Source organism: Equus quagga, chromosome 7 (assembly GCF_021613505.1).
Source record: "Equus quagga isolate Etosha38 chromosome 7, UCLA_HA_Equagga_1.0, whole genome shotgun sequence".
Classification (NCBI taxonomy): Eukaryota; Metazoa; Chordata; class Mammalia; order Perissodactyla; family Equidae; genus Equus; species Equus quagga.
The window spans coordinates 109,222,631-109,247,226 of record NC_060273.1 but is presented as its reverse complement, the minus strand read 5'-3'; the positions used below and the strand labels follow the sequence as shown (position 1 = coordinate 109,247,226).

The window sequence follows — 24,596 nt, the reverse complement described above, 5'->3', positions numbered from 1 at the left end:
GGCATGGGTCTTAGCATTTATTCAAGATTTATTGGATGTATTGCTTTTCTACTGCTGTTGTAACAAGTTACCATTAACTTAGCATCTTAGAATACACAAGTTTTTTATTTTATAATTCTATAGATGAGAGTCCAAAGTGGGTTTCACCAGGCCAAAATCAAAGTGTTGGCAGGACTGCATTTTTTTCTGGAGGCTGTGGGGGGGTTTCTATATTCCTGCTCATTTAGGTTGCTGGTAGACTTTAGTTTCATGGGGTCGTAGGACTGAGGACCCTGTTTCCTTGCTGGTTGTTGACCAGGGGTCATTTTCAGCTTCTAGACCCACTTTCATTCCTTGGCTTGTGGTCTCCTTTGTTTTGTTTTCAAACTCAGAAATGGCAGTTTAGTCTTTCTTATGTCTCATCTCTTCTGCTTCTTCTTCCATCATTGAATCTTTCTGACCAACTTTCCTGCCATCCTCATCCACTTTGAAGGACTCACATGATTAGACAGGGCCCACTCAGATAATGCAAGAAAATCTCCCCATCTCAAAGTCCTCAACCTTAATCACATCTGCAAAGTCCCTTTTGCCAAGTAAGGTAACATATTCACAGGTTCTGAGAATTAGGGTGTGGATGTCTTTGGAAGCCATTATTCTGCCTACCAAAATGGATTATTTAGAACTTGTGAAATGAAAAACAAAAGCCACATACTTATTAATGTATAGCCATGAAGCGATGATTAAGGGAGCAGCCATGGTAAGAAAGGATGAGAACTATCATTTAATTCAGTATATTTCTCTAATTTTTTTTTTCTAAGAAGACAGCAGCACGCAATAAGTGAGGGGCATAGCACAGTGCCTGACATATAGTAAACATTCAACAAATAGGAGATCTCTTGTAACCCAAATGCCCTCGATAATCTCACCCTCAGATGCCTTCTCTTTAATATTCAAACAGTACAGTCATGCATTGCTTCATGATGGTTGCGTTCTGAGAAACGTTTCATTAGGTGACTTCACCATTGTGCGAACATCATAGAGCAGACTACAGAGGAACAAAATTTGCCACCTCAAAATGTGTCTTTTTAACATAAGGTTGATTATTTTGAAGAAACAAAGACTCAGAAAGTTTTTCTTGTTACCTCTCCCTTAACTGTGTAAAAGAATTCCGATAAAAATACATGTCTCAGGAAGGGAGGTCTCACCTTAGCACAACATGAGCTAGGTGACAGACTGGGAGGAAGCTAGAAAAGCTTGTTTATTGGGCTCCCGTCTGTGTTCTTCTGTTTCTCTGTGGCCAAACACTTGTTTTCCAAATATTTGCTACTTTTCAGCTACTTGTGAATTGCCTTTCTTCCCTTTGAAGTCCCTGACTCTCCCTACTCCCAGCATCTTCTTCTGTCTTTGGCTGAGGATGGTATTTAAGGTGAGGGCTTTGGCCATTTTGGCAAGCTACTTAGTTTTCCTGGGTTTCTCCCATGTATACATGTTATTAAACTTTTGTTTTCCTCCTGTTAATCTGTCTCATGTCAAGTTAATTCTTAGACTAGCCCAGATGAACCCAGAAGGGCAGAGGAAAATTTATTCCTCCTTTACAGTACTGACACAGACCTAGCTGGTATAGCCCACTACACACCTAGGCTATATGGTACTAATCTAATGTGACTGCTTGTCGTGTATGTGGTTTGGTTGTTGACCAAAACGTGGTGCATGACTGTAATACAATCCTCCATCTAGTTAGATTGATAGGAAGGGCTGCCTTTTACCACATCCCCCTTCCCAGACAATGTAAGGATCATTACATATTCCACAAATCAGTCCTGGGATTCCTCCTTCCCTCTCCTTCTGCGCTGCTCCCCCTGGCTGCTCTGCAGATCACACCACCATCACTTCCCTGCTGCTGCAGGTGCCTCTCACTGCTTTGCCCTAAGAATTGACCCACACCCTTCCCTTCATTCTCCAAAACTCAGCAAAGATAGGATATGGGGATGAGAAAATGGATACAATGCAGACAGGGAGACTTAAACTTGGATATTCGTTATTGCTGTGCACAGAGTCCATTACCAGTACCCACAACATCACAATCCTCCTACTGACCATCTCTCTCTGATTGTTCTGCTGGCACCAATGTGGCTGCCACTGACTAGAGTACACTTTGACCAGTCCCTCCATACCTGCTTCAGGTATTCAGGCATTCAGTGTCTCAGGTGTCCTTTCCTAAGGAGGTTCAGGCCTTCATCTCAGGAGGGGGAAAATGCCCACCGGTGCCTCCTCCCAGCACCACACCCTCCACCAAGAGCAACAGCATAGTGCCTGGCTGCCCGAGCATCAAGAAAATGCTGGTGTTTTAAAAAAGTTGTTTCTTGTAGCCACCAATATTTCAGAAACATATGGGTCTAAGCTCAAAGCAGTTCCTTGCATTAATTTTTGCATTACTTTTTTCATAGGATAATCTCATGTTATTTTTAAGGAAACTTGCAGTTCTCCAGGCCAACCCCTCACTGTGTATTGGAAACACTGAGACCCAGAGAGGAGAAGTGATGTGCATGTCACACAAGTCATTAGCAATAGGTGCACAATAATGAGAATTGGGTATTCTGACTTCCTGTATGCTACTTTGAAAAGCTTTTCTTCTATTCACTATAAGAACAAAAATTTTCAACACCTTTATGTGGTTTTTTTTTTACTGCTAAATATGATCGGAAAATCTATGTCATTCTTTATACAATTGGGGACTTTTCTTGTTGAAACCAAATCTCTAATGCCATGCCACTAACAACCTAAAATAGAGATGCAAATCTCCAGCTGCAAAATGAAAAGAAAATACAAATATGATGAGAAAGAAAACTATTTGGGTAGCAAATATACTTCATTTTCAGTTTTCAAGGCTCTGAAAAGAAACAGAATGCTATGAGAAAGGATGCAGATTATGCCTTTTGAAAATAACACTGATTATTATTCCAACACTAAATGTATTACATGCTTATTTTGGAAAATCCAGAAAAGTATAATGATTCTTTTTTTTTAATTCAACAAAATTGAGATCATACACTCAAATATTTTCAAAGAATCTATCAGTCCTTCTAATTTCATTTACATGTACTAACAACTTTTTGTATACTTGTAGCTTGAAAAATACATGGCATTCCCACTTTTTATTAGGAAATTAAATTAGTCCATCTGGTGAGAAATTAACTGAATTTTTTTATTGGAAAAAAATCAAAACTTGTGGAGTAGCCTTGGAGACACTAATTTCCAGAAATTTCTAGTGATTCAGTGGTATTCTAGCCTTCATCTCTACTATACCAACTTTTTACACTGCTAGTAACCTCTCCAAATAAGGCAGTGAAGAAAAGCAGTATTCCTTAGACTTTACTTGACCTTATAATCTCTATTGTCCATTCAAACACTATTAGCTTATTTAACTTCTCCAATATAGTCATGTGCTGCATGACGACGTTTCAGTCAACAACAGACCACATATACAACAGTGGTCCCATAAGGCTGGTACCATATAGCCCAGATGCGTAGTAGGCTATACCATATAGGTTTGTGTAAGGGCACTCTATAATGTTTGCACAAGGAGGAAACCGCCCAACAATGCATTTCTCAGAACATATCCCTGTCATTAAGCGACACATATAAAACCCATCATGTATTCTCTTTGGGGTTAGATTATTTTCATTCCACAAGCATATTCAAAGTATTAACTACTTATGTGAAATTGCCAGCAGCACTTTAACACTTTTTTCAGAATCAAACGTTTGCTTCTTCATTGGTGCTGAATCTACATAAAATTGATGATGGGACAACTGGGGTTCTCCTAGTAATTATTTTGTTTCTAAACCTTGGGCTTTATAGAAAGAATTAATAAAAGCATGTATCTGTTTTTTAACTGCCAAATTGGTTAATGGTTTAACAGCTCAAGGGGGTGACTTGTGGGAATGTAAGAGTTAGAAGGTTCGATTTCCCCCAAGTCTGTTTTCCTGCAGTGATCTATGGCTTTGATTTCAGTAACAAATCCACCAAAATGAGGGGAGGTCATGGAATTTCCTTGTGAGCCAGCCTTGCTGTCTTAGCCAGAAAGCTAGGTAGAGAGAACATCACATGGAAAATCAAACTAATTTTCTAGATTAAAAATAGTAAAAAACTGCACCTAACAGGTAGATTCGTTCAGATTAAGTCATTCATTAAAAAAGAATCTGTTTATTTTTATTTGCTAGATGTTTATACTCTACCAGTGGCTACCCTGACTGCACATAAAAACCTCTTAGGGAATTAAATGAACACCTATCCTCAGGCTCCACCCCCAGAGAGTCTTGATCATTTGGTCTGAGGCCAGGTTGAGGCACCAGGATTTTTAAAGATTTTTAAAGCTCCCCTGATGATTTTAATGTGAAGTCAGGATTGAGTATCACTATGTCAAGCCACTAGGACTGAAATGTACTTTTCTCCTCTGAATAAGGGGATTGTGTGAAATTAGAGAGACCAATTCCTGGGGAAGGGGGGGATATATGAATCACAATCAGGCCCTGCAAGTGTCAAGCAAAGTCTGGGCAAGGAAGACCTGTGGAGCCAAGAATTAAAAATGAGTGATGCCCTTTGTACTGTAATGATAATACATTCTACTCTCTGGGAAGCTATTAAAATATTCCTCTTAAGAATTTTTTTCAAGTCTATTTTAAAGTATCACAAGAGAAAGTAATATGAGGTATTCCAGAAGGCTCTGTGTACTTAACCTGGCAGAGCTTTCTGCAAAATATTTTGATATTTTATTTATGTGTGCATCGTGCAGTGAAAGAGGGGAGAATAGGAGTCTGCCTGGGAAAAGAAAGAAAGAATTTTCGCATTTGCATTACATCAAGGAAGTTTGGGCCTAACTACCTCTTATTGCACTTTTCAAATCTTGAGGTCTATTTGATGCATAAATTTCATAAAAGTCTAGTCTCATTTAAATGATAATTTATGTCCTTAGAATGCCATTTCTTGCCTTGTTCTTCTGCACACCCCTGGAGCTGATCAGAGTGTGATGATCCTTTTGTTTTCAAAGGAAACTTCATGTTTATGGTTTTCTCTACAGGGTTTAGTAGAGGAAGACAAGCAAATAGTCCCATAGTGTTTCTGCCAGTTAAGGGGGAAAATTTTTCCTCCCATATATATCATGATAGGTAATTGAATTAGTACTCCAGTAGGAAAGGGTTTGCTATTTCATACTCCTATAGTTTTTTCTTAACACCATGAAATTAAAGACATGCCAGCATGGAGCTGCATATTCCTGATCACTTTCAAATAAGCAATGTACTATATTATTTCTTTTATGTGCTTTTATAGCACATGCTGTGCAAGATAATTGACTCCATGACAGATGTCTATATTTCAGAGGAAAATTTATTTGTGAAAGAACAAACATGTATTACTTTAACACGGGGCTATTCATTATGTGGCCCACAGGTGCTTTTTGACGACTTGTAAATTGAAATTAATATTTTCTCTTATCGTTATGAATATGCATAAGCAAATTCGACTGTTTGATATAACCAATTTGAAGCTTACTCTACGATTTGAATGTAACCTGTTCTCATTCCAGGTTGGGTGCCCTTAGACCCTATTTGAAGTGCTGTGGAATGAGGAAGAGCACAATTTTCTTTCTTTGTAAAGAAGCCTGCTCGCCACCGGACTCATTTTTACAATGAAATGACTACCAGAAAAGTCTGCAAATGAGGAGTATAGGAAAGATTCTCCATGGATCTTCCTTTACTCTGTCATTTCTACTCAAAATGTCACTTTTCCAAGACAAACACTAGTAGGCAACAGCACCCAAAGTCCCTAACACTTCTGTTTGAGGTGGACTGGCTTGGAGAACTGGCAGTATTAGGTGGACAAGGCTGCTGTGAAGGCAAATTGAAAAAAAGGCGAGGTTTACTGAGGAATGTCCATCTCCATCTTAACACTGCCTGAGACCAATTCTACTGGCTCTAAATAAACTCTCCCATTCTTTTTGGCCACTAGAATTTTTCCCAGGAAAAAAGTAGATCCTTTATCCCCATCAGCTGACTGGACACTTTTTGGAATCAGATTGTACCAGGAATATAAAATTAAAATAACTAATAGATGCAGAGGGATTACCATATTCAGAAAGGATGTAAGTTTAATAAGGTTCCGTTTGAGAGATGACTTTCCTCTTAATGAGAAGAGAAGGAGAAACTTTTTACTCAGGCAGGTCTCTTCCAGACTCTTGAACTTTCCATGGCTTAGCCTTTTGTGCCCTAGAGGAAGTAAGGGAAGAAAAGGAGATATTATAATTAAATTGGAGGTAATCTTTACAAAAGTAAAACTGGGACACTAAGGACTGGCTTTGTAACGACACTTCTAGAGTGCAGAGTCATCCTCAGGTGAGCTGGAGCCCTGAGGCCAGGAGAAAGGAGTCTTCTCACCCACGAAGTGGGGGCGTTTGGCTCCTCTCCATAAGTACATGTGGAGCTTGCGCTCAGTGGCTGGACTGGCATGGCCGGAGGCTGGAACGTCTGAGCTCTTGGCTTAGCGCTGGTTTCCTCACGCACACTGGCTCTCTGTCAGCACAGCTGAAGCTGTGGCTGTGCCCACTAGGACCTCGAGGATGTGCGAAGGTTGCCATTAGGCAACACTGGAAGTGTTGTGCCATCCATTCTCTCACATTTTAAGGTAAAATTGTGGTCACCCACTGAACAGGAAAATTATCTTGACATAAAAATGCACTGAACTGAACTTAAAAATAAGCCTTAGGACTCCTGTCCTTCCCCATGTCCTTCTCCTCTCTCCAAAAATGACTTCTTATTTAAGGGAGGGTCCCAAGTGCTTGCTTTAGTTAATAACGCAGACCAGGAGGGAGGGATACCTAAAGCACAGCGGGATCGACAATGTAAACTGACCCAGCTCTGTTTTCTTGCCTCTTGTCAGTGACCATCACTTCCCAACATGAATTGCTCATTACCGGCCAAGAGCTTGGGGTCATCAGCCTTCCTTGGAATTTAGGTTGGGAGGTGGCGCGGGCCAGGCATGCTCTAAGTCCTGACGTTTATCCTTGACTCGCCACTGCTCACTGGGAATTCTGTTGGGAGGCGGTCCCAATTTTCCAATCTAGCCACGGCAAGCATCCGTGGTTTCCCTAGGAAGAAATGGATTTTCTTTCTGGGAGTTTCCCTATGGCTGGAGGGCTTTGCCTCTTTCATTACAGCTCCTTTTCTGAGTACTCATTCGGTTCGCACTTTTCTTCCTTGCCCTCAGTCCGCTGGCTTCTCCGTCCTCATCTTCTTCAGCGTCCCTCTTCCCAGCCTGCTCCCGTCCCCATCCCCCAACCTGAAGACCCCAGTAGGAGGAGGTGCCTGGAAAGACCAGTGCACTGCAGCGGGGATCCGTGCTGAGCTGGGAGAGGAGAAGTTGGGGGAAGGGAGGATGAGACTTCAGGAGATGAAAAGTGGCTGGCTCTGAGGGAAAAGGCGCGGTGGACACACCCGAGGTTACTTGCAGGGAGGTAAAGGCACTGGCGAACACCTGCCCTCGAATTTAACACGTATCAATCTGTGTGTGGGGTCAGTAATGCACAGTATAAGCCACTTGGGTCTAAAACCTCCGGCGGGAACTTCCCAGATCCCCAGCTCCCTTTTTGCTCCTGCTTTGGGGTGAGGCGGGGAGGGGGTTGGCTCCTGGGTTCCCTGCCTGCAGTTTAGCGGCGAAGTGGTCAGATGTGCGCCCCGGGCGCGCTGCGGGCTTTAAAAGGTTTCGAAAAAAGAGATGTGCAGACAGAGGTGGGAAGCAAAGCTAGGAGAGGGGGTGCCCCCGGGCCTGGGATGCGGGCAGAGAAGCACTGCGAAGACCTGAGCGAGGTGGCCCGAATCCAGGGACAGAGCAGGGGTGTGTATGTGAACGGAGATTACACCTTTTCCACAGGTTCCAGCCTGGTGCCCCGCCTGCCAGTTCTGCATATTCTCTTCGCCAGAGTCCCCAACCCGAGGCGGTAGCAGGGGGGAGGGGTCTTTGGTTCTCCCGGGAAATGTCCTCCCAGCCCCGCGCTGGGCGGAGGAAGAGTCAGACATTTTCCTGGGCCTCTCTCCGGGCAGCCGGCGTGGCCACCTCGTAGGGTTGCTTTTGGGGACTCGGGCGGAGCAGAGGGCGACTTTCAGGTCCGGCCTTCACCCCCTTCCCCGGAGCTCACGGGCGAGAGTTCCAGCTCTTGGCCACCCCCTACCCGCACGTGAGTCCAAACACCCACGACAAGCGATTCCCGCAGGGAAACCCCAGGACGCTGCGCGCGGCCAGGAGGTGACTCTGCAGGGACCTCGTTCCCAACGCCCGCGGCCCCCGCACCCGAGGGAGCAGGGGCGGAGCGGAGGCGGCGGGCGCGGGGCGGGCTCGGGGGCGGCCGGGAGCCGTTCGCGGGGGGGGAGCCTGCGAGCTGTCCCCAGGAGTCGAGGGCGAGCGGCGGCCGGGCTGGGCCCGCGCGCAGGAGGAGGGAGCCCCCGCCGCCGCGGCGGCCGCCGCGTGCTCAGCCTGTCCCCGCCCCGGGATCGGAGCCTCCTAACTAACTCCGCCCGCCGCCCGCCGCCCGCCGCCCGCCGCCGCCGGCTTCCGTCCCGGACCGTGCCCGCCGCCGCGCAGGTTGGTGCCGCCGGCGCCGCGGGGCGGGCAGGGCCAGGGTGAGGGCGGGAGCGGGGAGGGGGCTCGGGAAGTTGGGCGGATGCTGGGCCGGGACGGGGATCCTGCTGCCGCGCCTCCCTCCGCTTCCCGGCGCGCGAGGCGGTTTTTGATTTCCTCCCGGGCTGCTCGGGTCGCGGGGAATCCAGCGCCGCGGCCCGGGAGGGTCTCGGAGACTGAGGCTTCCTCGCGCTCCCCAGACCTCTGACCTCCCCATCCCCCGACCTTGGCCAATTCGCGAGATGTCACCCTCCCCTCCTGTCCTTCTCACCTTCGCACCTCTCCATGCGCCCTCACCCTATGGGGACATTGCTCATTCGCCCTTTCTACCCTCAACTTGGAGAACTCTCTGTAACGCTGGGAAAGCCTCCTCCGTACCCCGGCCCGCCCCCAGGACTAGTTTTGGGGGGAAGTCGGGGCCGCCGCGCGGAGAGAGGGGCCGGAGCGGAGGAGCGCCCTGGGGTGCCTGAGCCCGGCCAGTGCCGGGAAGCGGTGGAAATTCCCTCCTCTTCTCTCCCGCCCTGTCCGGCGCTGCTCTCCTTCCTGCCGCTCTTGCCAGACAGAGTGTAACACGCCGGCGAAGGGTGATCGCAGAGGCAGGATGGAAAGTAGCCACCACTTGGAGTTAAATTGGGATTTATGTCTGGTTTCAGTCACTTTCCCATCCTTGTGGCCTCTGGGACGCTCTGTGTTCTCCCCTGCAAAATGTGCGTCTGCTCTGCCCACCGCTGAGGGTCGTTGTGACGATCCAGCGGGATGACCTGGGTGTATTGCTTGATTTTGAGCCGTGGTCTCTGGTCTTGCGAAGCTGCCTTATGGCAGGTCCTGTGTTCTGATCGTCTGAGTTCACGTCCTTCGGCTGAGATGTGATTATGTCTCTTTAGGTGTTTTGGCCAATAGCTTTATTGGGATAAAAGACTCGTATGTCTGGATTTGGTCATTAGTGTTCAGAGTTGAAATTGTCTCTTTCTTGTCGAACCCTATGTGCAAAGCTGGGCCTTACATCTTTCTGTGGCCGTGAGAATTCAAATAGCAGAAGAACGTTATTGGCCCCAGTCTTTGGAAATAAGAACTGCGTTTGCTTCAGATGTTTGCCAATCTTTACAATCACTTTTTCATCTTAAGTGCAAATTTAATTTTGCTTCTAATTTTAATAATTCAGGAAGTAGACCTTTATTCTAGTAAAGTAAGTTCAGACATTTAGCCCAAACAAATGACATGTACCCTATCCTTTCTAAATGTTCAGTTTAAAATCTCAGGCACAAGAAGCGTTGTTAGCACCATTTAAATTACTTTATGAAGACAGCAAGTAAATGGCCCAAGAAAGTCAGCTTTAGACTTTTTTTTCCCTTGAAGATTGGCACCTGAGCTAACAACTGTTGCCGATCTTTTTTTTTTTTTTTTCTGCTTTTTTACTCTCCAGATCCCCCCAGTATATAGTTGTATATTTTAGTTGTGGGTCCTTCTAGTTGTGGCATGTGGGATGCCGCCTCACTGTGGCCTGATGAGTGGTGCCATGTCCACGCCCAGGATCCAAACTGGTGAAACCCTGGGCAGCAGAAGCAGAGCGTGGGAACTTAACCACTCGGCCATGGGTCGGCCCCTCAGCTTTAGACTTGATGTTGAATAGCTAAGTCCAGACTTTTCTGAGTTCCTGTATTGTGCAATGCATTGTGCTATGTGCTTCTAAAGATAGAAAAATATAGAATATATTCCTTGTCCTAAAGGGACTTCCAATCTAACTTAGAAACTAATATTTTTATTTCACCTTTTTTTTTTTTTTGAGGAAGATCAGCCCCGAGCTAACTACTGTCAATCCTCCTCTTTTTGCTGAGGAAGACTGGCCCTGAGCTAACATCTGTGCCCATCTTCCTCTACTTTATATGTGGGACGCCTACCACAGCATAGCTTTTGCCATGCGGTGCCATGTCCACACCCGGGATCCAGGTCTGCAAACCCTGGCCGCTGAGAAGCAGAATGTGCGAACTTAACTGCTGCGCCACCGGGCTGGCCCCTATTTATGTGAACATCAAATATTTTCTAGTGACTATGTATGGCAAGTAGAATGATGTCAAGAATACATTATCACAGGTCCTATAAGATCGTTATTTGGTGAATCTGTTTAATAGATTGGAACAAATAGCAGATTTAGCTAAGCCGTTGTTTTCTGAAATAACATTTCAAATGCTTCTACTTCATCAAATGGGAGGCATACTTGGAAATAAAGTGAATTCTGTATTATTAGGATGAAAGCTCAGGAAGGTGACCATACATGTGTGATGTGGTAATCAAATGTTAAAAGCTGTAGAAATTTCAATTCTAACTAAGGTCAATAAGTCAATTTGTGATGCCCATATACAACTTTTTCCCAACTCCTTGAGAAAGGAAATTATATTATAATGCCTAGAAAAAAACCCCAGAGATTGAATGGAATATTTTTAATAAGTCGAAATTTCAACACTTAAAGTCTTAGTGGGCCTTGGAGTGACTCTGGAAATTTGACTTAAAAAGTTCCAAGATTCTTAATGAGAGTTTTCTTTTAACCATCTTTTAAGAGTTGTCATGGCGCAAAGAAGGGGCAAGAATTCCACCTGGAAAAGATTGACCAGCCTAGGTTGCATTTGGTGTGACTCAGTGACATCGTCGATGCTTTTCCTGCTCCTGGGAAGAATTCATCCATCTGCTGGATCCCGGGAGAATTTCTTAGGTTTTACATACCGGCTGGCTTTGAGAGCTTGGATTCAGCTCATGCCGTGAGGCAGGCCAGCTGAGGGGCAGCCTGAGGGATGTGAAGTTAACTCTACTCTTGGCCTTGTTGCTCAGTACCTTTGTTTGTGAAATGAGAGTAAAGATCCTGTCATTGCCCTCGGACTGTGTGATTTGGTGTAATAGTCGTGAATATCAAGCCAAAAAGTTTCTTGTGTAGAAACTTTCCTCACCCCTTTAACTCCTTGAGCCAATAAAAGCTACTTGTTAAAACTACATACAAGTAGCTTTAAAAAGGGTTCTGAATAAAGTTGGTGGTGTCGTGTGCTCTCAAGTTTTCTGGAACAAGTTTTGGTCATCTCTATCTCCTACAATATGCTGACTGATGTAGAGAATATCCAAGGTTGAACAGCTAGTTGGTAGCAGTGGTAGAACTATAATTCTGATTGCCTGATAAATAGTTCTGTGGTTTCTCCTTACCCTCTGAGGTCTCTTATCACCTAGGGCACATTAAAAATCTCACATTTGTAAATTATGTATGATTAAAAATTTTGGCTTTGGTTTCTCATGGGCCTGGATTTGAATCCTCCCCAGGTATTTACTAGTCCTATAACCCTGGGCAAGTTACTTAAACTCCCAAGTCCTCAATTTTCTCATCTTTAAAATGGGAATCATGAAAGTACTTAGCTCAAGTACTATCGTAAGGATTAAATGAGCTAATGGATGTGAAGAGCTTAGCATATTGCCTCTTATTTAGTACATACCTACTATTCAAGTGGTTGTTTGACTTTCTTGGGGATGGGGAGATGACATTTCAAAGGTCCAAATTTAGAAAATAAATAAATAAATACATAAAAACATAAATATACACCCCCCCAAATATTTTGCATTAGCCATTCCTCAGCTAACTTTTATTTCATTTATTTATTCGAGAATTGTTTATTGAACTTCTGCTATGTGTTGGGCCTTTTCCTAGTACTGGCACACAATGGTGTACAAGACAATCATAGTCACTCTCGTATGACCTAAAAGTCTGAGGAGGGATGCATACTTGTAAACAGAAAATTACAATCTCATGCGATTCATGTCATGATGGGAGTAATGCTGAGAACCACAGAAGACAGACAGATGGGATGGTGGGGGCCTGGGTGGGTGGGTGTCATACAGTGCATCATCTCATACTTGTTGGGGTTGGTGGTGATCAGAGAAGACTTCCCACGAATACACTACGACCTGAAGAATGAGTGATAGCAGCTGAAGAGGCTGGAGGACTGAAGAGTGTTCCAGACCAAGGGGAACAGCGCATGATGCATTAGAATGGAAGTCAGGTAGATAATGTAAGAGAATAAATAAATGAGAGCAGGAGGGAGAGGTGTGGCAACCTGGAGAAGCCAGGCTTTGTCTAAAGGGAACAGTAGATACTCAGCTCCAGCCAAGTGTTCTGAGCTTGGGAAGCAGGCCAAGTGTTGCCAGATGCCCCGGTTTTTTAAGAGGAGCTTAGAATTCATATTTTATAAATGTGAAATCTCCCAAAATGTGAAATGGCCCAAATGCTTTTTAAACTATTGTGCGGGCCAAACCGGACACATTTATAGTTGGAATTCAACCCAGGGCCACCACTTTATGACCTCTGCATTTAAGGAAATGCAAGAAGTTTAGTGTGGCTAAAGGAATGCATCTTACAAGGAGAGGTGAGGGAAGTGCCTACAGGGAGGGGCAGGGCCACATCATTCAGGGCCTTTTGGAACTTGCTAAGGAGGATTGGCTTAATCCTAAAAGCAGCAGGTGACGTGAAAGATTGAAACAAAGAATTATATACTTAGATTTTTGCTTACAAAATGCATTCTGCCCACTGCATGAAGAATGCCTGGGAAGAAGCTGTAGCAGAAGCAGGAAAACCATTTAGAAAGCTGTTGCAATGGTCCTAGCAAGAAATAAGTATGGCTAGAAGCAGGTGTTCAAGCTGGATGGAGAGAGATGGGTGGATTTCAGAGAGAGATGATACGTCTACTGTTGGGAGATATTTTTTCATTAGTCACTCAGGTTTCTGCACGTCTTGTTAGCAGAGACAGTGATTGCTTTCATTCCAGACTATGTTTTCAGGGACATTTGGAAGATAGACCTAGGTAGTCTTTCCCTCTGGAGTGAAGGGCAGGTAGGCTTACTGTCAAGTACAAAAGATTTGGGTACTCTAAGCTCAGAGTTCCCCTTCTGTAATGCAAATTATTGAGTTCACAGGTATCTCCTGCCCTCTTCCCATTGTACCATGACAGTTGGGCTTCAGGGAACTGGGGCAACCATGCTGATACTCCTGCTACTGCTGTTTCTGTGAGTAATGTCGTATATGTCTCTGACCTGGGAATCTCATGTCTTCTTCCAGTATCCATGAAACAAATAATGCTTATTTGTTCGATTGCAAGTGGGGCAAAATCTTGGATCCTTTCCTTTCTTTAAAGCTACTAGCCACATTGTTTGTTTAAATTTGTTTAAATTAATTATTTATTAAAAAATAAAAAATGTTAATTCTTTAGTCTCACTAGCCACATGTCTAGCGCTTAATAGCCATATGTGACTAGTGGCTACTGTAGTGGGCAGAGCAGATATAGAACATTTCTATTGTTGCAGAAAGTTGTATGGGACGTTGCCGGTTTAAAGCTTCAGTTTTTTTTGTGTGTTGTTGGGTGAGTACAGGTGGTAGAAGTTGTTGATTTTGACAGCATAAAAATGATGCTTGTTTTTGTGTTGGGTTCGTAGGAGTTCTTGTATACAAAGGAAATATTTCAGTTTGGATAATCAGTACAGTTTATCAGTACTGTTCAGGTCTGTTGAGAAAAAAAGAAGTAGAAAATTATCTACAGTGTCGGTTTGGAGACTGGGCAGACTGGAGCCATGTGGCAGCAGAAGTTCCATGTATATATGGCATTCCTCCAAATCACGTGTGATTGTCAGATTAGGATCTGTGCCCAAAGGAGCTTGAACTTCTGAACACTGTCTTCAGCTTCATCTGCTAGCCATGCTTAGCGTGAAAGAACCAGAGCGGCACATTCGCGGGGAAGTTCTGGAACACAGCCAGTCCACCAGCACCCAGGGAGCGCCTGCTGCAGCCCAGCTGTGCTGCCCGAACTCACAAAAAGGATGGAGGACAGGAACAAGCTTTCCACATTGCTCTTGTTTGGGGAGTTTAAGAGGACAGCCTCGAGAAAAGGGGGAACTGGACTCAAAGAGAAAAACAAGTAGTACTTCAAAGTGCAACTTTAAGAGATCCAGCAGAGGTGGGGGAAAATTCAAGAAACAATAAAAGCAGCAGATCTGCTTCCCTATCAGATGGGAGAAGCTGGTTTTGAGGAGGGCATGGACCACAGTTCTGGGAAGTGAAAGCACAACAGTCTTTCTGTCATTCTTTCTGTCATTCTGTAGGTCCAGCCAACAGCAGCTGCAGCCACAAAGGACAGTTTTCTACCTGCATTGTGTTGACTGCTAGTCATGTCGTTACAACATGAGCAAAACAAAGGACAGTGGTAGAAATTTTAAAAAGTGAAGGCGGAGGCCGTGGAAGAATCATACTACCACCTGCTATTTCCATGGCTAAAAATTGCACTATAAAACATTTCAGATATTAAGAATTTCATTTACGTATGCCAGAAGAAATTTGCTTTAAAATAGTACCTATTTGTAGTGCAATAAGATTTTACTCATATAAAGACTAATTCAAACTTTTAAAAATCTGAGTTTTAGAATATTTCAAAACTTGAATTATTTTTAAGTGCTTATATATATAACCCAGAACCTGCTGAGGGTGTTACTTTTAGAACTCTTTTGAGGAAAACATTTATAAAGAGATGTTAATTTTGAAGTAGAATGATAATTGTGCATATCTAGAAGCTTCTATAGTGTTTAAAGGAAACTTGTGTAGGTTATACATAGACCTCTTGTTTACACTACTAATCGCATCAACAAACCCATATTTTCACAGATGCTCCTCAAGTCTCAGTAAATTCTGAGACAGCCAAGGTCATGTGCTATTAGGGTTTGTACCAATGTTGAGTCCTATGCATAAATTCCTCAATTAGTGAGGTTTTACACCATGTAGTGTTTCAACACTACTTTGCTAAATGTCTTTTTTTAAATTGCGAATTTAAAAATCTTGTTTCTGAGGGGGGTGGAAGAGGTGGGTTATCCCTCTACATTCTCCCCTCCCTGCCCCCCTAAATCTGGTAATGTCGGTTGTTCAGCGAGTGTGCTTTCATTTTCCCCTTTCTGTTTTGTCTGCCACAGTTTTTATCAGTGTATGCTACAGGCTTGCATTTCCTTGTGCCTCCATTCTCTTCATATAAACAGCATGAAATTGGAAATAATCCTTGTCTGTTGTGTTTCTGAAGATCAGAATTTTCACCAGTTTCATGCTGTCCTTGCTCAGGCAGCGTGTGGTAAATCATCTGGGAAGGCTGGCTCCAGTAAAACTGGACTCTGCGTTGGAACTGTTGGTGTGCCTGCCTCAGAAACAAACCGAGGGGACGTGCTGTTTATTGCATGAGTCACTGATGGGTTCAAATCAAAGGAAATTATACTAGATTGCTTTTCACGCACATCAGTGTCACAGTTTCTTTTAAAAGAAGCCTGAAATAAGGAAATACAAATAAACATAAACTAATAAGCTCTTTCTTTCTCCCAGAGAATTTAGAGTTATGTGGATTCTAGTGTTAGGTGATTAAAACAGTAACAATGAGGGTTACAAATTAGGCCTTGTCCTTTAACCTGAGATTTCCTGTGGTGCCCAGAACTTTTTAGTGTGTACATTTCCTCAAGTCGCACATGAGTGACTTTAATCAGGAGCAAAGTGGGTTCTTTCTATTATATGCCATTTCCTGCATGGCCCTTGCCTCACTTAGCTATTACTGTATGCCTAATTGACCACAGCGAAATGTCCTTAAAACATTTTCCAGGGGAGTAAGGACTTTTTGGAGAATTTTCATAAAGGAAAATGCCAAGGAGAAGGAAAGTTTGAATGGTTTCTTTGCAGATATGAATGTTTCCAGAGAGACTGATGAGTCAAGGAGTTGTTAATAGGATATGTAAATGTAACCTTTCACCTAGTTCTGTCATTACTTAAGTCATAACTAGGTGGTTCTAGCAGATTGTTTGAGCTGGTTCTTGTCTACTTCCTTAATGAAACAGACTTTCTTGGTTCCATGCTTTTCCAGTCTCTAGTCAGTGCTGTTTCAAAGTCTGCATTGTCCTAGGCTTCCCTTCCCCTTCTGTTTTAATAGCAGCTCGTCATCATATTATAGATTTTCATTAATATTTTTGTCCTCAGCTTTACTTACGTATTTGTGGAAAGTTTTTATATCTGTGTATTTGATATTGACTGCTAGCTCTTTGGTTTCTAATAGGGTGCCTTCTTTCACTTATTCAACAAATATTTATTCGCGGCCAGCCATGTGCCAAGCACTATTCTTGACCCTAGAGATTTGCTAGTGAGCAAAAATTCAAGGTCTCTGCCATCATGGAGCGAAGAGTCCAAGATGTAGACAATCATTAATTAAGAAAAAAACATGGCCGTTAGTAATCACATGCTTACAAACAGAGGTAAATGCTCTGAATAGAGCAATACAGTTTTGTGGGCTGGTATAACAGAGGAGGTGACACTTGATTGATATCTGAAGCGTGAGTAGGAGAATTTGAGAGCGGGTGCGAAGAAGAGTGGTGCAGACGGCAGAGGGAAGTTGGTGCAGAGGCCCTGCGACAGAAAGGAGCAGAGTGAAATCAGGTGACTGAGGAGAATCAAGGGGCGAGTGGAGATGAGGCTGGACACCTAGGCTGGGGCCAGTCCATATAGGGTCTTCCTGGCCACAATGAGAATTTAGTCTTTATCTTAAACACCATGGAGAGTATTTTAAGTAGGGGCTGGTGACTCCATGAGATTTGTGTTTTGATAAGATCATCTGTAGTGGAATGAATTGGAGGGGGCCTCAGGGGGGCAGTGGGAAGAAGTTGGGTGGCTGCTGCATTAATCCAAGCAGAAATGACAGGAGATCCTAGGCTGTTGTATATACTGGGAAGCGGCAGTGAAGATGGACTAAAAAGTGTTTTAGGGGATAACTTCAATTGTATTTGGGAATAAGATGAGATTTTCTTTTATTCATTCAACAAATACATAATGAGTCCCTACTTTATGCCAAGCTTTGTGTCAGGCTCTGGGAATACAGCTGTGAACAAGATGTGCTAGATCCCTGTACTCATGGAGTTTATGCATTAATGGGAGTGACAGCTAACCAATAAGTAAAAGAGTAAATATAATTTCAGGTAATAGTAAGTCCTGTAAAGAAAAATGGAGCAGTATAAGGGAATGGAGAATGACAGGGGAGGGTCTTCTCATACAGAGTAGTCCAGAAAGACCTTTCTGAAGAGGTGGCATTTGAACAAAGACCCAAATGAAGTGGGCGAGCTAACCATGTAAAAATCCTCTACCAAGCAGCAGGAACGAGTAGAAAGTCGTGAGGCTGGAACAAGGACCCCACACCCTCAAAGAATACCAGGAAGGCCATTGTCCGCTTGTCTAGAAGTATGGAAGGCAGGGAAGAAAGAAAGGTGTCAAGGATGTCTTGCTAGTAGCTGAAACTTGAAGGATGTAGATAGAGTCATTATGTTCTCTATAATCACGACTGGTTTTTCAAAGCCGCACACTGCACCAGCTGTAATCCCTGGTTGCTTGGCCATTAAACTGTTTTTAACACGGCTACTGGAACAGCTTCCTTCACATCACATCTTGCTAGAAAGTTGACAGAGGTAGCTAACTGCGCGTCCATCATGTCAATGATGACCCTTTGATCAGCCCGGTGAAAGGGCCCCTCCCTTATCTTAACTGCATTTCCCGTTACAACTCTCTGGATTTCTCCAATTAGTCATTTGAAGGCCTTCCTCCAGTATTTGTTTAGGCTTCCACATAGCGTATTGTTTTCTCCTTACTGTTACATGTATTCACCACGGTGCCTCTTCCTTTTCTATTAGTCTATTTCCATCTCTTCCTTCAAGGTTGAGTTCACAAGTTATGGGTTACCCTTTCTACCAGTTTCTTCTCATTTATTCCACCTCACCTGGGTCACTGAGCCTCTCAGCCTACTTGATATGTGTGATATTGTTTTCGTCTTTCTTCCTTCAGTCGCTGAAGGGCACTACTTTGAAGTGCTATTGTTGTTTCGAGTTAGAATATTTATGATTCTATTCTTTCCTCCCAGAAAAGATTTGGCACTAATACTAGCTCTGCCATGTGTATATGTGACACTGGCCAACATGCCACTCTCTGAGGTTCCAGTTTCTTATCGGTAAGATGAGGTAATGAGCCTCCCCTATTTCGTTCACAGTGTGGTTGTGAGGAGTAAATAAAGTAAAACACAGAAAATGTTTTTTTTTTTTAAGATTTTCTTTTTCCTTTTTCTCTCTCCAAAGCCCCCTGGCACATAGCTGTGTACTTTTAGTTGTGGGTCCTTCTAGTTGTGGCATGTGGGATGCTGCCTCAGCAAGGCCTGATGAGCGGTGCCATGTCCACGCCCAGGACTCGAACCGGCGAAACCCTGGGCCACAGAAGCGGAGCGCGTGAACTTAGCCACGGGGCCGGCCCTGAGAAAATGTGTTTTAAACAAATGCAAGACATTATTTTTAATATTTTTGATGGGTATGTTTCATATCCTCATCTAAATTGCAAGTTTCTCACCCCGGTTCCCGTAGTGCAGAATCCCATGTGTGCTGCAGGAATTCTGTGAGGCTTCTTGAGCTTCCAGCCCTATTATGCAAGCTTGGAACAGCTCAATCCATGACATGTTTAGTTTCCTAGGGCTGCTGTAACAAAAGACCACAAACTGAGTGACTTAAACCACAGAAATTTGTTGTCTCATAGTTCTGGAGGCTGTGGGATCCATGCATTTAGCAGGGTTGGTACCCTCTGAGAGCTGTGAAGGAGAATCTGTTCTAATTCTCTCCCTTAGCTTCTGGTAGCCCCAGGAGTTCCTGGGCTTGTAGATGGAATTCTCCCTGTGTCTTCACATTGCCTTTCCTCTATGACTCCCATCCATGTTTCCCCTTTTTATAAGGACAGAGTCATTGGATTGCAGCCCACCCTAATGAGCTAATCTTAATTTGATCATCTGCAAAGACCTTATTTCCAAATAAGGTCACATTCACAAGTACTAGATGTCAATTAAGATTTTAACATCTTTTTAGGGGACGCAATTCAACCCGTATCAGCATGATTCAATACACTTACAAGAAAGGGTAGTCACAAACATGGTAAATTACAATCATGTTTCACTGAACGACAAGGATACATTCTGAGAAATCTGTCCTTACGAGATTTTGTCATTGTATGGACATCATAGAATACACTTACACAAACCTAAATGGTATAGCCTACTACACACCTAGCCTTTTGGTGCTAATCTTGTGGGACCACTGTTGTATATGCGGTCCTCCGTTGACCAAAATGTCGTTATGCGGTGCATGACCGTGGTCTGTATTACTAGAATGATTCATAGAGGGATGAATTCTGTATGTAAGAGCTACTTTCCTGTGTGATACAGGGAAAAATAAATGAAATACTTGGTAAAAGTTACATGTGAAATTCTGGTTGTTCATATATGCTTATTTTAGAGTTCTGCAAGTCCTGTTAACTTCAAACTGGTATAAATTAGAGCAGAGAGGGCCAGCCAAGAGAAAGAACAAAAGAACCCAATAACTTTTCTTCCAAATTTTAATAGTACATTCAGTTATTGTACTGATGAGAGTGGAAAAAAATATGTAATCCTTGTGCTTATTCATATAATGTTTTTTTTTTTTTGAGGAAGATTAGTTTTGAGCTAACATCTGCTGCCAATCCTCCTCTTTTTGCTGAGGAAGACTGGCCCTGAGCTAACATCTGTGCCCATCTTTCTCTACTTTATATGTGGACGCCTACCACAGCATGGCTTGTCAAGCGGTGCCATGTCTGCACCTGGAATCTGAACCGGCAAACCCCAGGCTGCGGAAGCAGAAAGTGTGCACTTAACCGATGCGCCACTGGGCTGGCCCTATTCATATAATCTTTATGTGGACTTTTTTTGTGTGAAAAGTCTAATTTCTTCAATTGGTTTTTTTGGCCCAGCAAACTTCCTTTTGACTTTCTAGAAGGCCACATGTGTCCTATGACACAGACTGACCCCTCTCTGGTAAATACCCACAAAGGTCTGTGGTTTTTATCTTATTAGATGCCCCAGGCTTGATTGATAAAACTCACTCTTCTCTTAGACTGAATGAGACTAAAAAAACTCATTGATGTTATATTGTTTTTTTCTCATGAGTTTCTTTTTTGTTTGTTTTTGTTTTGTTCTTTTTTGATAGCGCAGGGAAGAATTTGATACATTTTTACGTGGTGATGTTGGAGAATACCTAAGTGCATCTCTTGTAGAGTTTTATCAGATTTGGCATTAAGATGGTCCATTTTGGGGCCAGGCCTAGTGGCATGGTGGTTAAGGTTGGTGTACTCCACTTCTGTGGCCCAGACTGGGTTCCTAGGTGCAGACCTGCACTGTTAGTCTGTCAGTGGCCATACTGTGGTGGCAGGCAGCGGCTCGAATGCAGAAAGAGGAAAATTCGCAACAGATGTTAGGTCAGGGCCAATCTTCCTCAGCAAAAAAAGAAAAAAGAAAAAAGAAAAAAAATATGGTCTGTTTTGTCTGGTGAGCATGCATTAGTTTTCATATGGCCTCTTATCCTAGCATTTAGGGCAGCCTTTGCTTTAGGGACATTGAGGGAGGTACCTGCAGCTGGTGTGGTGGTATTCTCCTGTGTACTTGGCTGATCAGTTTAAAAGTGTAACCATCTTTTATTTTCTAACAATCTGGCACATAGATCACATTTGAGAAACCTATTGTAGAAAGTAATTCAGATTTAGTGAATAGAAATTGAACACTTGACCTTTACCTGAAAAAGTGGCTATTTTTTTTGTCAACCAGAAGAGTTTTCTTAGCACAGCTCCCACATTCCAAATAACTATGTGGTAGAGAAGGTTTTTAATTGTTGAGCTTTCATTAATTTGCTTCATTATTATTGTTGCGTCAAGATTTTCACTAAAGGAAAAATGGCCATAGGTTGTTTTTTCTGCTTATATTTTTTGTAAAAAATTTTTTACAGAAAAAGACAAGGTTTCATTGTGTTATTGTTGTTATTCAGGTTTCATTGTTATTGTAGAAACAAATTTCCCCTTGGTAGCCTATCAAGTAGATATTACCCGGCGAAAAAAACGTTTTGATCTTAATCTTCCAAATCTAATAGAAACTATAAAAGAGTGAAAAAGTTATATGAAATTATAAAAGAGTGAAAAAGTTATATGAAAAGGATAAAATAATGGACAGGAGATTAAATTTATTGCTACCTTAAGCTTCACCGTCTGCAAATTTTGATTCTTCCTTGTTCTTAAGTAAAGTTTTTGACAAATATTTTCCCTTCTAAACATAAATACCAGAAGGTCAAAACAGTTACTGAAATGATGACATCAGCCAAAAAATGTGTTGAAGAGAGAACGTGCTGGATAGAAAATTTCATGGGGTGAGGAGTGGGGTGGAGGGCAGGTGAGGGGGTGGGGGTTAGGGCAGGACATTTTAAAGAAGTGTATTTATTCTCAGAGTTGGGAAAGACCTTGTTTCTGGCTGTTTTCAGTGTTCTTTTGGATGTTTTTATTTTTGCAATCTTCCATTGTTGGTCCAAGTTAAAATATTTACATGTATATTCTTTCTCCCTAAAACACGAGCTTCACGCCACACCTGGGACCATCTGGTGTTTTGTGTAATGTCAGCGTCCAGGAGAGGTTATTTGACCCCCGAGTGCTTGGCCACTAGGTTCCAGTGCAGTTGATAAGCTCATTACACCAGTTGTCTTATTTGGTGAATTCCGTACACTTTTCCTGAGGTATAAATATAAGAAATACATATACTTGAAAACTACAGGGGTTTTTTCAAGGTGGTTAAAGGTATGGACTTGAAAGTCAGACAGCCTTGGGTTCAAACCCCAGGACTGACATTTACCATCTGTATGACTTTAGAGAAGAGACTTACCCTCTCTCTGCCTGTTTCCTCATCTCTGACATCAAATAATCATAAAGATTAATAACTGGCCTTTATGGTATTTATTATACGCCAGACATAGTTCTAAGCACGTCCCATATTTTTAACACATTTAATTCTCACAACAACCCTGTGAGGTAGCTACTGTTATCTTTATTTATAAATAAGGAAAATGAGGTGCACAGAGGTTAAAATAATTTGCTCAAGGTCACATAGGTATTAGTGGTGGGGCCAGGATTTGAATCCACAGTTTGTGGTGTGGGGGCCTGCATCCCAGGGGAATAAATAAGCTGATCATGAAGTGCACTTAGAATGGAGGCTGGCCCATGGCAAGCACTCCTCCCCATCAATCACTGTTACTGCTACAACTACCCTGATGGCGACAACTACTATTATTACTGTCAACGTTGTCCACTCAAATTCATACCTAATCATATTTTAATAATAGTCCATCATTTCCCCAAACACTCTCTATAGACTCTGAAAAGTGGCTTTAATAGTGTCTCTCCTGTTTGTTTTTCCCAAGGCAGTAACACTTGCATTGGTTCTCAGAGGCCTTTACATTTGTTTTTAAACTTGATTTTTTAGCTTGTTCATATAATAAAGTATTTTGTACAGTGGAACCATTTGAAGGTTGCAGCTGTGTAGTAAAATAAAAAGCCATGAAGTTTTGGTTAAGCTTTTTGGGAGTTATAAACTCCTGGTGGCCATTTTAGATTCTCTCCAAAAAAGTTAGGCCCTGTAGCAATTTAAAACCTTTATTTTTCAGTACAGTGCATAGTCCATTTCAGAGGGGTAAGGCTTAAGGGTGGTTGGGAACTATATCACCTAATAGCTTTTTTTTCCATGTCTAAAGATTAGAATTCTCTTATAATAATCATTTAGGATGCCTTTTAGAAATGAAAATAAACTCGGTTGCCAGGCGGGAATGAAATTGAAAATCTTTGTCGTCAGTGCTACATTCGAAGCAGGGGAAGCATAGAGGATGGGAGGAAGAGCAGTCCCCTCTGCATTTGCGGATTTAACCAATGGCGAATGCAGAAGCTTACAATGGCTGCTTCTGCACTGAACATCTACAGACTTTTTTCTTGTCATTATCCCCTAAACAATACAGTATAACAACTATTTCCATGGCATTTACGTTGTGGGGGTATTATACGTAACCTCGATGTGATTTGAAGTATACAGGAGGATGTGCGTAGGTTATATGCAAATATGGTGCCATTTTATGTAAGGGTCGTGAGCATCGTGGATATTGCTATCCGTGGGTGTCCTAGAACCAATACCCTGTGGATGCGAGGGATGACTGTAGTTTTGTTTTATTTATTTATTTATTTATTTGAGGAAGATTAGCCCTGAGCTAACATCTGCCATCAATCCTCCTCTTTTTGCCGAGGAAGACTGGCACTGAGCTAACATCCCTACCCATCTTCCTCTGCTTTATATGTGGGACGCCTGCCACAGCATGGCTTGACAAGCAGTGTGTAGGTCCGCACCTGGGATCTGAACCGGCAAACCCCAGGCTGCCAAAGTGGAATGTGTGAACTTAACCATTGCGCCACTGGGCTGGCTCCCAGTTTTCTTTTTTAAAGCGTAACCCTTCTGGGGTTTCAGCTCACCAACTTTGTAATGTTAACCAAGCAGTTTTTCACTTGTACGACAAACTTAGTGGTGACGATGTTTTTGGCTCCTTCCCGTAAGCACCGTGTACTCATGCCTGGTGGCTTAGTCTAGAGTTTTCAACTACAGAAACACAAAGGGAGGAAAGTCTGGGGGAGGGACCTTTTAGCATCCTGAGAAGAAGAGGAAATTGATGTTTACACTGCTGTCAGCTAGAATTTTGAAGCCTGTCAAAAATAAAATTAGACTGTATACCCCGGTTTTTATAAAGAGAAGCCTAATGCCAACTGGAAAATAGCGTCCTGGAAGGGTTTATGACCGAGTGGCTCTGTAGCCCGCTCAGAGGCTGTGGTGCATTAGAAGGTCTGGGGCTGGGTTTAAAAGAAGAAATATTTATGTGTTTTCATTCTAGTAAACTATGGACATTGGTACCAAATTAATTGCTCTCATTTATTGAGATAATTTGTATAGAGGAGAAGAAAACCAGCTTTCTGGCATTAGACATTTGAGTCAAGTCTTGGATCTGTCTCT

General features: G+C 42.9%; 1 protein-coding gene across 1 annotated transcript in view; it reads right to left on the bottom strand.

The window, feature by feature from the left end:
- Positions 1-8,500: 8,500 nt before the first annotated feature.
- LOC124242645 (uncharacterized) overlaps positions 8,501-24,596 on the bottom strand; it is a 126,752-nt gene continuing 110,656 nt past the window's right edge. Inside the window, exons 3-4 of the mRNA XM_046667812.1 lie at positions 8,558-8,616; positions 8,501-8,505 (exon numbers count right to left, since the gene is read on the bottom strand). Coding sequence (XP_046523768.1) covers positions 8,501-8,505; positions 8,558-8,616 — 64 coding nt within the window. The remainder of the gene's footprint in view (positions 8,506-8,557; positions 8,617-24,596) is intronic.